This window comes from Artemia franciscana, chromosome 11 (assembly GCF_032884065.1).
Source record: "Artemia franciscana chromosome 11, ASM3288406v1, whole genome shotgun sequence".
Classification (NCBI taxonomy): domain Eukaryota; kingdom Metazoa; phylum Arthropoda; class Branchiopoda; order Anostraca; family Artemiidae; genus Artemia; species Artemia franciscana.
In genome coordinates, this window is record NC_088873.1 from 14,059,383 (window position 1) to 14,075,769 (window position 16,387).

The 16,387-nt window shown below is 37.9% G+C and overlaps 1 protein-coding gene across 1 annotated transcript in view; it reads left to right on the forward strand.

Annotated features, from left to right (window-relative positions):
- LOC136032852 (glycogen debranching enzyme-like) overlaps positions 1 to 16,387 on the forward strand; it is a gene marked incomplete in the record, with an annotated part of 126,189 nt that overhangs the window by 47,861 nt on the left and 61,941 nt on the right. The window contains 3 exon segments of the mRNA XM_065713263.1: positions 8,000 to 8,232; positions 14,270 to 14,482; positions 15,659 to 15,850. Of these exon segments, the coding sequence (XP_065569335.1) occupies positions 8,000 to 8,232; positions 14,270 to 14,482; positions 15,659 to 15,850 (638 nt within the window).

Genomic DNA, 16,387 nt, shown 5'->3' on the forward strand with positions numbered 1-16,387 from the left:
CAAGGTTCGGTGGGAAGAGTTACAATCTATTCAAGGTTAAATAGGAAGGCGGCGAAACGGCTTTTGGGGGCACGCTGAAACTTTCAGGAGATGTTGAGAGGGGAGCAAGTGGACCTCCATTCTTATTTGGAAGGGAACAGATGAGGAAGGTCTAAATATTTAGCCTCCAATCTGTCTAAATTTTTTCGTTCGATGACTCCATGTTAGGCTAGAATTTATTCCTTCCGAAGTAGCGTTGTAGAATGAAAGAATGCATGTGTACCCATGTTCTCAAAATAGGGTATCTGCATTATCTTAAGAACAACTTATAGAATTCAGTTGAAATTTTCGTGAGGGGTTGGGGGGTTCAAGTGGATCCCAAACTTTGGCTTGGGGAAAGGGTCAGAGGTGAATCGAAAAAAACAATGCATCCACGAGATCAAAATGTCACCTATTACATCTTAGGAACAAAAGGTGGGAGGGTGAGAGGGAATGCTGGGGAGAGGGAGGAGGAAAAGGATCTTCATGTTTTTGTGTTTAGAGGAAGGAGATGTTGGGAAATAATTTATGTCTTCAGAGACATAAATTATTCATTTTGAAGTTTGGAATTATTAACCTAAACGGAACTTCGAAACTATTCCCAGTGAAGCAGTGAGGTAAATTATATGATTCTTTAACAACCAGGCATGTTCCATTGCATATACTCTCTGAAACATCTAAATCACGTATTAGCATAGTTTTCGTGTTATTCCTTAGGTCTAAGTCATAGGGTGGCAAATTAGCAATTTCGACTGAATGCTGTTGCCTTTTCCGTGCCTTTTAGTTTAGCTGTAACGAGTCGTTCGTCATCTTGTGTAAAAAAAAAAAAAAAAAAAAGAATAAGAAAAAAAGAGGGCACATCAGTTTTATCCATGCAAAATATGATTTTCCTTGTTCTTCAAGCCAGGGGACTAAGCTTCCTGAATAGAGTTATCAGCTATGGTGATTCCAATAGTGTTCTTTTTTCTTCGATATGACGCCATTTTCTATGGGCTCTTGCTATTTACAGAAACTCTCTTAAATTTACTTTAAAAATGGTATTTTACTATTAAGACTAATTTAGATAACGGTTACCGTTCTGGATCAGCTAAAAATGGCAATTTTTTTTCTCTTACCTGTTTTTTTACACGTTTTTTCATTTTAATTATTACTGGCCGTGGTTCGATCCATACTAGGTTGAAGCTATCGCTGCTACTATGAGTTCATATCTCTTGCCTAAAGATACGTGTGTTATATTGTATATAATGATGTAGTTTTGACAGAAATTTTATTTTATTTTAATAGCATGTTTTTAATGCTCACACAATGCACTAGAAATATCCTTTAAATGGGGTCGTAAACACCTCTCTGTATTGTTCCAGTGCCCTGCTAGGAGTGGAGAGAAAAAAAGAAGGGAAGTATCAGCGCCAGCCGTACAAAGAATTGATTTTCCTTGTTGTTCAAGGTCAGGGGCTGCAAGTTTGCCTTATAGGGTGTTCGGCAATGACGATTTCAATGATTTTTTTTTCAATCCATTCTCCGTTTCCATTTCCGAACTCCATTTTTGAGAGATTCCAGGCTATTTTTGAAATTCCAGTAAATTTGTTTCGAAATAATATTTTACGATTAATGCTAATCGAAATATAGTTGCTATTCCTAATTCAGCTACAAATGACCATTTTTTCTCACTAGACAGTTTGGTTAGACAACGAATTTTTGATTTATTTTTTGTTTATTTTTTATTTCACCTTATGATTTATTTTTTCATAAGGTGAGCAATTAAAAAGAAAATGTATATTTGAACCTAGCCGTGCTAAAAAAAAAAAAAAAAAAAAAAAAAAAAAAAAAAAAAAAAGACCAAAGGAAAAGTTTGGGAAATGCTGGTATAGAGAACCAATAAATCATTAGGTATGACGTAATGATGAGTTCGAAAAATACTTTTTTTTTTAATGTTAAAGATGTTTTTTAGGATATTTCCTAGATCTAAAAATATTTTGACGAAGAGTTACATGTCGTGCAATTATTTTGTTGTAATTGCAGCTGTAAAAGTAAATTCTATGTTTAAAGAAGCTATGGAGGATATATTTGTGTAAATATTAAGATCTAAGATTAGTATTATAAATAGGTGTGAAATGGTCTTTCGAAATACTAAAAGACAGGCTAAAAACTTTTTATTCTGCCACAGCAACACTGAGGTATTTGTTAGACAAATTACGTGCAATAACCCATGCATGCCTAAACCTGATGAGATGGCGAAAGTGGTTGAGCTCTCCTTTGATTCTTTGGCAGTCCGCAAAGTAATGATGGTAATTGAAAAGAGAATTGGGGATTACAAGTATGAACGTCATGTATTAAAGGCATCGGTTTTACTTAATCATTTGTTAGAAAAAGGTAGCCCAACAGTCTTTGAAATAAGTAACAGATGGCATCATAAAATACAAGAATTAGCAAAAATGAAAATGTGCAAAAGTGAAGATACAAATAAAGCAATAAGAGATCTAAGTCACAAAATGTTGGCTAAAATACAAAAATGGAAGTCAGAAAGCAGGGGACTCACAAACATCCAATCTCAAGGAAATAATCTTAATGTCTCCGGCATACTATCAACTGTTTCTGGAAGTACAAGTAGTAACAGTGGTTCTAATGGAAACTCGAGTGGAATTATTGCCCCTCGTTCCTCTAGAGAAGAAGAGCTTCACTTACAATATGCTTGCCGAATTTCCAAACTTGAAGAAGACAACCGAATCCTACTGTCACAGATAAACAACCTCAGTCTGCAAGCAACTGAATATCCTCCAAGTCAGCAAATAGGACAAAACGCCTCCGAGTCGGCCAAGTCTATTGCACCAAAAGATATGCAACCTACCAACTTTGACACCTTTAAGTTATCACCATTAACGCAAGCCACCATGGTGCTACCACAAAAACCATCAGAAGTCTTAGCCGCCAAAAGGGCACCATCAGTCAACTCCCTGCCGTTAGAGCTGCAAACTCTTAATTCAACCACGTCTACTCAACTAATAGATCTAAAAAACGCTTCTGATGTTGATTCTGTCGGATCATCTGGAAAATTTAATATAAACAATAATATGTTCTCTAGTTTCCATCCTGCTGAACCCCGCGAAAAATATTTAGCCACGATCAGGCCATCATCAAAGCAACCATCAAAGCAAACCACCGTCTGCAATGGTAATTTAGCACAAGCAACTATCTGGCCCCTATTACCACCATTGGAGGACTTAGCTGACTCCCTACCATCAGGAATGCTACCGAGTGTAGGAAACGGCTCGTTGTGTGCCAAGTCTACTCAACCTACCAATTTGGATACCTTCGAGTTATCACCATCAACAGAAGCCACTATGGTGCTACCACAAAAACCAACAGAAGACTTAGCCAGCTTTGTATCGAACCTAAAGAGTGACTCCAAGTCCGAGTCCAAGATTGCAGCCCCAGGGCAAAATTATCCAAATACTAATCCTTTTCCTAGTTCGACACCCATTCAACTTCCTCCGGAAGGCTTAGCCGCCAAAAGGTCGCCATCAGCCAACTCCCTGCCAGTAGAGCTGCAGACTCAACTAACAGGTCTAGAAAACGCTTCTAATGTCGATTATGTCGGATCATCTGGAAAACTTTATATAAACAATAATCCGTTTTCTAGTTTCCTTCCTACTGAACCCCCCGAAAAATATCTAGCCACAATCAGTCCATCATCAAAGCAACCATCAAAGCAAGCCACCGTCTGCAAAGGTAATTTTGCAGCATCCGGGAAAACGTATGCAAATTATAATCCTTTTCTTAGTTTTTTACCCGCTCAACCCCTTCCAAAACATTTAGCCGCCAAAGGACCACCATCACTACCTTCAGCACAAGCAACTATCTGGCCGCCATTTCCACCATTGGAGGACTCCCTGCCATCAAGAATGCTACCGAGTGTACAAAACGGCTCGTTGTCTGCCAAGTCTACTCAACCTACCAACTTAGACACCTTCAAGTTATCACCATCAACATACAATAATATGTTCTCTAGTTTCCATCCTGCTGAACCCCGCGAAAAATATTTAGCCACGATCAGGCCATCATCAAAGCAACCATCAAAGCAAACCACCGTCTGCAATGGTAATTTAGCACAAGCAAATATCTGGCCCCTATTACCACCATTGGAGGACTTAGCTGACTCCCTACCATCAGGAATGCTACCGAGTGTAGGAAACGGCTCGTTGTGTGCCAAGTCTACTCAACCTACCAATTTGGATACCTTCGAGTTATCACCATCAACAGAAGCCACTATGGTGCTACCACAAAAACCAACAGAAGACTTAGCCAGCTTTGTATCGAACCTAAAGAGTGACTCCAAGTCCGAGTCCAAGATTGCAGCCCCAGGGGAAAATTATCCAAATACTAATCCTTTTCCTTGTTCGACGCCCATTCAACTCCCTCCGGAAGGCTTAGCCGCCAAAAGGTCGCCATCAGCCAACTCCCTGCCAGTAGAGCTGCAGACTCAACTAACAGGTCTAGAAAACGCTTCTAATGTCGATTATGTCGGATCATCTGGAAAACTTTATATAAACAATAATCCGTTTTCTAGTTTCCTTCCTACTGAACCCCCCGAAAAATATCTAGCCACAATCAGTCCATCATCAAAGCAACCATCAAAGCAAGCCACCGTCTGCAATGGTAATTTTGCAGCATCCGGGAAAACGTATGCAAATTATAACCCTTTTCTTAGTTTTTTACCCGCTCAACCCCCTCCAAAACATTTAGCCGCCAAAGGGCCACCATCACTACCTTCAGCACAAGCAACTATCTGGCCGCCATTTCCACCATTGGAGGACTCCCTGCCATCAAGAATGCTACCGATTGTACAAAACGGCTCGTTGTCTGCCAAGTCTACTCAACCTACCAACTTAGACACCTTCAAGTTATCACCATCAACACAAGCCACCATGGTGCTACCACAAAAACCATCAGAAGACTTAGCCAGCTTTACATCGAACCTAAAGAGTGACTCCAAGTCCGAGTCCAAGATTGCAGCCCCAGGGCAAAATTATCCAAATACTAATCCTTTTCCTAGTTCGACGCCCATTCAACTTCCTCCGGAAGGCTTAGCCGCCAAAAGTTCGCCATCAGCCAACTCCCTGCCAGTAGAGCTGCAGACTCAACTAACAGGTCTAGAAAACGCTTCTAATGTCGATTATGTCAGATCATCTGGAAAACTTTATATAAACAATAATCCGTTTTCTAGTTTCCTTCCTACTGAACCCCCCGAAAAATATCTAGCCACAATCAGTCCATCATCAAAGCAACCATCAAAGCAAGCCACCGTCTGCAAAGGTAATTTTGCAGCATCCGGGAAAACGTATGCAAATTATAATCCTTTTCTTAGTTTTTTACCCGCTCAACCCCCTCCAAAACATTTAGCCGCCAAAGGGCCACCATCACTACCTTCAGCACAAGCAACTATCTGGCCGCCATTTCCACCATTGGAGGACTCCCTGCCATCAAGAATGCTACCGAGTGTACAAAACGGCTCGTTGTCTGCCAAGTCTACTCAACCTACCAGCTTAGACACCTTCAAGTTATCACCATCAACACAAGCCACCATGGTGCTACCACAAAAACCATCAGAAGACTTAGCCAGCTTTACATCGAACCTAAAGAGTGACTCCAAGTCCGAGTCCAAGATTGCAGCCCCAGGGCAAAATTATCCAAATACTAATCCTTTTCCTAGTTCGACGCCCATTCAACTCCCTCCGGAAGGCTTAGCCGCCAAAAGGTCGCCATCAGCCAACTCCCTGCCAGTAGAGCTGCAGACTCAACTAACAGGTCTAGAAAACGCTTCTAATGTCGATTATGTCGGATCATCTGGAAAACTTTATATAAACAATAATCCGTTTTCTAGTTTCCTTCCTACTGAACCCCCCGAAAAATATTTAGCCACAATCAGTCCATCATCAAAGCAACCATCAAAGCAAGCCACCGTCTGCAATGGTAATTTTGCAGCATCCGGGAAAACGTATGCAAATTATAACCCTTTTCTTAGTTTTTTACCCGCTCAACCCCCTCCAAAACATTTAGCCGCCAAAGGGCCACCATCACTACCTTCAGCACAAGCAACTATCTGGCCGCCATTTCCACCATTGGAGGACTCCCTGCCATCAAGAATGCTACCGATTGTACAAAACGGCTCGTTGTCTGCCAAGTCTACTCAACCTACCAACTTAGACACCTTCAAGTTATCACCATCAACACAAGCCACCATGGTGCTACCACAAAAACCATCAGAAGACTTAGCCAGCTTTACATCGAACCTAAAGAGTGACTCTAAGTCTGAGTCCAAGATTGCAGTCCCGGGGCAAATGGCCGCCATTACCACCATTGGAGGACTTAGCTAACTGCCTACCATCAGAAATGCTACCGAGTATACAAAACGGCTCGTTACGGACCAAGTCTACTCAACAGTTAGTTTTACGAAATTCTTTCGCTAATAAATGAAATGAAATATTTAGTCCAGATTATAAAAATTGTACCTGCAGTTACAGGCTTTGTTAGACTTACAGCTGTTGGCTTAGTTGTATGTGCAGCTGTTGGCTTAGGTATACCTGCAGCTGTTCGCTTAGTTATACCTGCAGCTGTTCTCTTAGTTGTAACTGCAGCTCTTGGCTTTCTTTTACTTTCAGCTCTACGATTAGTTATACCTGCAGCTCTTGACTTAGTTGTACCTGCAACTGTTGGCTTTGTTGTATATGTGCCTGTTGTCTTAGTTGTACCTGTTCGACATGTGCCATTTGTCTTAGTTGTACCTGTAGTTGTTTGCCTAGTTGTATCTGCAGCTGTTGACTTAGTTGTACGTGTGGGTGTTGTCCTAGTTATAGCTCTGACAATTGGCTTAGTTGTATCTGCAGCTGTTGACTTAGTTGTACATGTGGGTGTTGTTTTAGTTATACCTGCGACAGTTGGCTTAGTTGTACCTGCAGCTGTTGGCTTAGTTGTACATGTGCCTTTTGTATCAGCTGTTAGCTTAGTTGTACCCGCAGCTGTTGACTTAGTTATACCTGCAGCTATTGTCTTAGTTGCACCTGCAGCTGTTGGCCTACTTGCACATGTAATGTGCCTGTTGTCTTAGTTGTACCTGCAGCTGTTGGCTCAGTTCTAACTGCAGCTGTTGGCTCAGTTCTATCTGCAGCTGTTGACTTAGATGTACGTGCGAGTGTTGTCTTAGTTATACCTGCGACAGTTGGCTTAGTTGTACCAGCAGCTGTTCGCTTACTTGTACATGCGCCTGTTGTCTCAACTGTTGACTTAGTTGTACGTGCGGCCGTAATCTTAGTCATACCTGCAACTGTTTGCTTGTTTGTGCTTGCAGTTGTCGGCTTATTTGTACCTGCAGCTGTTGTTTAAGGTGTACATGCAACTGTTATCTTAGTTATACCTATAGCTGTTGACTTAGCCTAGGTCTGGGGATTCTCGGCAGGGGTTCCGGTTGCAAATTTATAATTTTAATTAATTAAACACATTTTGAAAATTTTTCAACATGGGTACTGCATCAAGCGGCCTGACTGGCTTATAACCAACAAGCGTTATCTACCTGTAGCTCTACTTATTTGTACCTGCAGCTGTCGGCTTTTTTGTACCTGCAACTTTTGGCTTAGTCATACATGCAACTGTTGTCTTAGTTTACCTACAACTGTTGACTTATTTTTATCTGCAGCTGTTGTCTTAATACTGAGAATACAAAGATTATAGTTATAGAAAACTATCATAGTTGTCAAAATGTAATCATAGCTACGGACGAAGCTTTGCAGGATCTTTACTATGAGTTAAGGTCTTAAGTTCTTTATTAAAAAGAGGCTAGTAGGGTAATATGACTTAATGGACTGGTAAATGTAGCATTGAGTTAACTGAAACTCGCCCCATATGGATGATTCGTATATTTAAATTTGATGTTTTAGTTTCTTACATTTCCTTGTGAATTATTTCATTACTAAGATTGTCTATGTTTTAGGTTGTTCGCTCAATACTTTTGGATGATCTTTTACCAGCTGTGAGAATTGAGGAACTTTCCATGGTAAATCCTGAGGAGTTGACACGACAGTTTTGCGAGTTGGCCCGAAACCGTGGAGCTTTTCCCTATTCTAGTCAATTAGATCACCTGGCAATAATCCAAAACCCCGATTTTAAGAGATTCAGTTCTACGGTTGACATTGAAGCTGCTCTAAGAATTCATAACATACAAAGGTAATTGGAGAGGGAGGGGCATATGAACAAAGCTCTATCTAAAGCTGAAGTAATTTTTTGTGCTTCTAGCCAGAATTATAAGCAACTCGAACTTTCTAATCAAGTTCCAAGTTCCTCAGGAATGATGCATTGAGGCAAATGTTATACACCCCTCCCCCTGCAACCTATTCGAAGTGAACTTCTCTTTCCTGGGAGTAGGCTCGTAGATATGACCTACGATTCAACGACTAACAGCTTCATAAAAGATAATTAGATTGATTTGTGAAATTTTTATTTCCCCGCATAAGTCTCATTCATGAACAGAAATAGGAGAATTATATGAATAACTAGCTGTTGGGGTGGCGCTTCGCGCCACCCCAACACCTAGTTGTTGGGGGCGCTTCGCCCCCCCAAGCCCCCCGCGCGCGTAAGTCGTTACGCGCCATACAGGGAATGGTCGATTAGCAATCACCATCAACAAAGCTCAAGGGCAATCATTAGAATCACAGGGACACAACTACAATGGCGCGTAACTAATATGGCGAGTAACGACTTACGAGCGCGGGGGGGGCTTGGGGGGTTAGGTGTTGGGGTGGCGCGAAGCGCCACCCCAACAGCTAGTTTTTATATATATAGAAGATATAATCTGGCGTAACAGACATAGTGAAACAGACATAACACACAAACAACTTATTTTTATATATATAGATATGTTTTGCTTGTGCTGTATAAGAACAAAGGTATATATTGGTAATTGTATTCTGAACCAAAATGAAAATAATTGAGAAAAGTCACTTTTATATTCTTATTCAAGATTTTAGCTTCTTTTTTTATTTTCTAATGACGACTCAAACAAAAAAAAAAGCCCAAAACAGACATAAATCCCTGATTCTGATTAGAGAAGAGAAGGGGGTGTTGAAATTTTTCTTGTTGGCGAATTAATTTACCAAAATGGTGTATCTGCGTTGATTTTCACATTAGGTGGGGAGGAAGGGGTCCAACTGGGTACTTTATTCCGGGGCCTTACTTAGGATTTGATGTTTTAAAACATATGAATCATGGATAGTCTAACCCATTAGTAATCTTGAGAAACACGTTATTTTTCGACTGGCAGTGAATTTTACCACAGAGAACTGTGCAGAAACCCTCAAGTGAGTATCACAGTAGCGCAAAACCCTTGGCTATATTAGTTACTTGGCTATATTTACTTTCAGGCTCACTAATCTTCGGACGGGTGGGGGGGGGGTAAACCACAGCCTCCAGGGCTTTCAGTCGTGACTTCCTGGCTAATATCGACTTTGCATGGACATTTTCGCTAACATCCTGGAAATTATTTAACTACTCTCATTTTTCTACGCGTTTTTTTTTTTTTTTTTTTTTTTTTTTTTTTTTTTTTTTTTTTTTTTTTTTTTTATTGACAACGCTTTTTGTGGTAGGTTGAAAAAAGTTTCGATAGTGAGGGAAATAAAGAATGATGTAAAAATTTACGGAAAAAAAACAACAAAAGATAATCTGTCTGTTTTTGTAACCATACCCGGGTGTATAGTATACACCTGTACACATATGTGTGATATACACCTCCTTACCTATTATGCAAGAAGGAGTGGCTTTGGGTCCGGGGGTCCAGGACGTCCAGTGTCTCAAGTTTCTCAACTATATCCCCCCGAAGTAATTTTCTGCGTGCCCGTTTCCCAGGAATGATCTATGGTAAAAGGGAGGGGATTTGGGGTATCTTGGTTTTACCAATTAGAATAAATTAGAATAATTGTTAACTTCTCGGTAAGCGAGGGGTAATTTATTCGTTTTAGAAACTGTTGGCTAAAAATAAAATTTTTTCTTGATAACAGGTAAGGATAGGGAAGCATAGTTAATTTAAGAGAGAAAGATGGGATTATTAATATAAATAACAAAACAAAACAAGCAAATGGCCCGAAGCAAAGCTTGTTTGGGCTTACAACCCCAATACACATACAAATAAAAACAATACGAAAAAGAAAAAAAAAAGAAAAGAAAAGGAAAAGAAAAGAAAAGAAGAAGAAAACAAAATCAATTACCCTGCATTTCAATCGAAACGGAATTCCACTTCAAAAGAGACAAAACAAAAAGAAACTAAAACCACTTTACCAGTATCACCAAAATCAAAACCAACATCTTGGCTCCACTTGAGGTCCACTCAACTATCAAAACCATAAATATTAAGGCAAAATAGCTTTAATTCCCGCCGAAATTCAAGAAAACTATCTATGTTTCTCAAAGTCGTTGGTAAACAATTCCATGCATGGGGTCCTAGATGCCGAATAGAATATTGAGATCTACGGGTAATAGCAAGCGGACGACGAATTATATCGGACTGTCTCGTAGTATGTGTATGAATATCACTTCCTAATTCAAACATACTTTTAAAACATATTGGTAAACAATTTTGAAAATATTTATATAAACAGGCTTCGATAAAAAGTAATAAGTCCTGCTAAAGGCAAGATTTTGCATGCTATATACCTCTTTTGTACCGAGTCTTTAAAACCTACACCACATAACACTCGAAGCGCTTTATTCTGCAAAACTCGAACACGATGGAGATGAGAAGGAAATGTACTACCCCGAACATTACAACAATATAGCAGATAAGGATGAATTAACGAATAATACAGTGTTCTTAAAATATCTCTGCAACTTTCTTAAAATGCCAACATTCCTAGCGAGTTTAAGACTAATATAATCTATATGTTCTCTAAAGCTGAGACATTCATCAATTAAAACTCCTAGATATTTTGTACAATTTATTCTTAAAATAGTCATATCAGCAACATTAAGTCTGTCTATCCAAGGGTAATAATTTGAGCTCCTACCATACAATAAAAAGCAGGATTTACTATAATTCAAATTTAACTTATTAAGCTTCATCCAATTTTGTACAAACTCCAGACAAGAACTAATACGACTCAACAGCTGAATTCCTGTTTGTGCAGCCACAGTTATATGAGTGTCATCCGCAAAGCTGGGAACAATTACTTTTTCCCCATCACATCCAATGTCAAGATCATACGAAATCATATTAAAAGCTCTACATAAATCATTTATAAAAATTAGAAATAACAGGGGACCAAGAACAGATCCTTGAGGTGCTCCAAATTTAACACTACTGACTGAAGATACATTATCTCCTAGTTGTACATATTGAGTTCTTTCTTTTAAAAACGAGGACAGTAATTCAAGAAATGGTCCTCTAAAATCGTAATTTTCTAATTTGGCAATGAGTATAAAATGGTCAACGCAGTCAAAAGCTTTTACAATATCAAGAAAAACAGAAGCGACTTTCGTACCATTATCCAACGCATCATTCACAAAAGTTGTCAAAAATAAAACAGCATGCTCAGTAGATAAACCCTTCCGAAAACCAAATTGATTTGGATTAAAAAATGATTTACTCTCCAAAAATTCAACCATTCTTTTAACTATCAATTTCTCAAACAATCTAGATACTACTGGTAATAAAGAAATGGGCCTATAATTTCCTAGTACATTTTTATCTCCACCTTTATAGACAGGAATAACTTTTGCAATTTTAAAACAACTTGGAAACACTCCAGTCCTTAAACATTCATTAAATAAATACACTAAATGACCGGAAATAACAGGGTAAATATACTTTAAAGTTTTAACTGTTACAAAATCAGAGCCTGAAGCTCCAATTTTTAATTTTTTCAATGTTTCAGAAAGCTCAGAAGCGTTGATTGGCTTCAAATATGCTGAAACATCACTTGCATTCGATAAATATTTCTTAAAACTACCTTCATGCTCAGAAATAACTATACTTTGGACCAAATCCTTTCCCACATTAGCAAAATGACGGCACATTCTATCAGAAATTGTACTATCATTGTGTATACCGTCAGGAAATATACCATCATTATTAGGACTTACGGCGGATTTTATAATTTGCCATGTTTTTCTAGGGTTACCTTCACAAGATTTAAATTTATTACGATAGTAATCAGCTTTGGCTTTACGAAGTAGTGCATTTAACTGGTTACTATAAATCTTGTATTCTGTTTTATCACATACACTATTACTAGCCGCACACATTTTGAACAAATATCTTCTTCTAATAATAGCCTTTAAAAGAGCTCGGGTGATCCATGGTTTCTTTGGAGTTTCTCTACGACGAGTTGCATTTTTACAAATACTACAATCAATCAATAAACTATTTATAATTGAATACCAATTTTGAAACTTAGCATTAATATCTAGTTCATTACTATTTAAAAATTCAAAATTACATTTCTTTAACATTACTTTATAAAGAATGAGCACATTATTATCAATGGTCACTTTTTTGTATCTATTTTGTGAATTTGTTTTAAGCCTAGTACCTTTACTAAAAAAATTTTGAACACTCAAAAATATCCCAAAATGGTCAGATACTTCATTTATTATCACACTTGCATTATAGTAACTGACATTAGCAAAAATATTATCAATCAACGATGCTGAGTTCATAGTAACCCTAGTTGGGACTGTAATCGTAGGCTTCAACCCATAACTCAGCATAATATTTAAAAACTGGCTAACTTCTGTATTAATAAACAAATTCATTAGGTCAATATTGAAATCACCACACACAAATATAGGTAAGTTTCTACTCCTAATCATGTCCAACTGTTTTTCTAGTAACATAAAAAATTCATTAATATTACTCGACGGAGGTCTATAAACAACAACCAAATAAAACACCTTGGATTTCTTGCTAAACTCTAATACCAAACTCTCAAATACCATTTCTCTATTAACCCTTAAATCATCTGTTTCTATAACTAGCAAGTCTTTTCTAATGTAAGCACCCAGTCCACCATGCTGACGAGTCTCCCTATTCTTAAGACACAATCGATAATTACCTATTTTTAATAAACTAGAATAATGATTCCGTAACCAAGTTTCAGTTAGAGCTAATATTTGAATTCCAGAAAACATACATAGTTCATTTAAATATGTTACACTGCTTTGCAGTCCCCGACAATTCAAATGGAAAACCGTAAGAGAGTCATTAGGCATCGATTCAGAAATATCAGACGGGCTAATATAGCGTACTGCTATTTTACTTTCCTCTACAACAAAATCATCAATCCCTTTACTTTCATCTATTAACTCCAAATGAGCCAAATTAAGTGGACTATTCTCAAGTGGACGCAATCTACCAAAATCTACAACCATTTTCAAAATCATTTAAACGGTACTGGTCAAGTGAAAAAAAATCATCATAACTATCCAATATTATTCTTCTCAGTAAATCCCGGGACGGGATTTAAATTTTAGCTGTTGGGTTGTGGAAGTTTTTCTAAGGAGTAATACTTGGGAAGAGAATTTTATAACTTGCTTCCTCCTCCCCCCTCATGACCTTCATCTTAAATTTAAGACTTATGTGTTTGTTTACATGCTATGTATATAACTGGGCGATTTTAATGCTCTCTCGAATTGTCTCTCTCCCCTCTCATGGAAATAAATTCCTGCACACGTGCCTGTTTGTAAATACGAGTACATTTCGAATTATGAAGTTTGTTTCCAATGTACTAATTAGGTTTTCAGTTTTTTCATTTTCTGTTTATCTATTTATGTTTTCTTTTTTCTATATTGTTTTTCTTATTTTTTTTCACTTATTTTTAAATGGTCGCTCGAAATGAAAATTTGGTTGATGACCAACATACCTTGATTAATCGTGATTAACGATTATATCTTGTTTAATTTTTTTGTTCATTTCCGAATTTTTTTCTATAAAACGTATAATTTACCTTTGTTTCAGTCCCTTCTTCCTCCTGAAAATATATTCCTGCGGAGGGTCGAAACTTTAAAAAGTTTTGGCGTGCCCTCATTTGAAACACGTCTTTTCGAATCCTTTGTCCCAAACGTTTTGGACTGTTTTAACTACCAAGAACTTCGAGATCTTCTGGGAGATTTACTAAATCAAGAAAACTTAATAAGAAAATAAGAAACGTATCAAAAATAAATAAGAAAACAAAAAGTTGTATTTATAATCGTATTCAGGATCACTGTGTTGTTTCAGACCGAACTGTCAAACAGAAGAAGAAAGGATTGCTGAGTCTGGCCAATGGCTCAAGGAGAACCTTATATCCTTAAATGAGGCAAAGAAGTCTGAGATTTGGTCTCATCTTCACGCTGCAGTGAGTAACGTTTTAGCTGGGATGCGGTATCAGCGGCTTCAACATGATGGACCACTTATCAAAGAAGTGTCTGCAACCCATCCTCTTGTACCACAGTAAGCTCTTGTGTCATGTAGTTTCATAACGTATTTTTTTTTTCTCTCTCTCTCTCTCTCTCTCTCTCTCTCTCTCTCTCTCTCTCTCTCTCTCTCTCTCTCTCTCTCTCTCTCTCTCTCTCTTTTACTTTCTTTCTTTCTTTGTCTTTCTCTCTCTTTTTTCTAAAGACTTATGGGTTTATGTTGCAAACCAACTGGATTACAGTAAGACTTCACTTTTGCGGGCCTTTCAACGCCTTTCCCCCGTACTTACAACAATTAATGTCTGCTTAGTCTCGGGAACGATCTTTGAAGGCCCTAAGGGATACGGGGGAGGGTGCTGGTTTCCTTCCAATCCCTTTTGGCTGTGAAAATTTGCACTGGAAGTTTTAAGGTCGGATTGAATGAGTCTTTCCTCCAGACCACCCCTTTCTATCCAAAATTACCAAAAATAAGAATATAAGTGATAAATGGGAAAGACATTGCTGTTTACTGTGTCTACGCCTGCTCGTTGACTTTACACATAAATATATATTTTATTGTATAAGTAACGTATTTAAAAAGAGTTATCTTTTGCAACAATGTCTATCATCAAATACTTCATTATTTTTTACATAATAATCTGCTGTTTTATACTAAATTTTAATTTGCAATCAAAAAAAGTTCTACATTGTAGTGTGTTAAAGAAGTTAAATGTAATAAGTCATTATCTTTCTTTTTTTTTTCGTTCAAGGATAGAGTGGGAAGATATTTCTAAAAATAAGTGAGCAGGGAGTGGCTTAAAGTAGGAAGAACCTCATTCGCCCTACTTTTGCCCTGCTTCACTTTTCTTGCTTAAATTCTTTGAGTAAAACTAGGGAAAGAAAATGCAAGCAAGAAAATGTGTTTCGTCATGGATTTTCTCCCCTGGAATATTTTTATTATTCATTGATTAGATATATTTAGCATAAAAAGAAAATACTTTTACCAATACAATGTAGTGATCCCATAAAGGCTGCATGAATTGTAAAATTTATTGGCAGAAGTTTACTAAAGCAAAATGCCATTATAAATCTTAAAAAATCTCAACAATAAGATCGGAGTGGATCATTTAGCTCATGGTATTTTGCCATCCATTTCACTTTGTCTTTGGATATCATAATCCAGTTTATACCATCCACATCTTGCGGAAGTATGGACTATCTCTTTCATTTTAAGGTATTTCTATCAAGCCTTCCCTGAGGCTTCACTTGAAGAAGAAGAAGAAATGATGAAAGAAAAAGGTGAACACATTCTTGCTCACAACGGCTGGGTAATTGGCGATGATCCCCTGAGAAACTTCGCAAAACCTGGAACATTGGTCTATCTTAGAAGAGAACTAATTGCTTGGGGTGACAGTGTTAAGCTGAGGTAACCTTTATCTTATTTTTGATGCTTTTTGTGCTTATTTTTGATGTCCTTTTTTGTGTAGTGGAACTTTCTAGTGTTTTTCTCGCGGAAATTTCTAGTATTTTCTAGTGATACTACAGTAGTTGTGCTGTAAGAAGAAAAATATATTATACAGCTAAGAAGGCAGAAACATCGATTAAGCCTAACCTTACTTAGGATTTTCGGCTCAAGTGAACTTGATATCAAGGCCAGTTTGTAGAAAGTGGGTGGAATCGAAGCATTTTCTCGAGTAACTAAAATTCGGACCAGACTAAAAGTTTATTTGGGTGATCAAAAACGTTACGTCGTAGGATCAACATGAAACCCGTTCAGGGACGTATGCATTATTTCTCAGGGGGTGGCGCTACTCTTTAAATCATCAGTAAACGTTGCATCCTGTAAACTTTTTGATTTTATTGAAATTATGGGGGAAATTCGGAATTTTACGTGGTTTGGAGACAAGTCCCTTCCCGCAAGGGCAAGTTTTTGAATCGCAGGTTTGGTTCCCCCGTCCCTCCT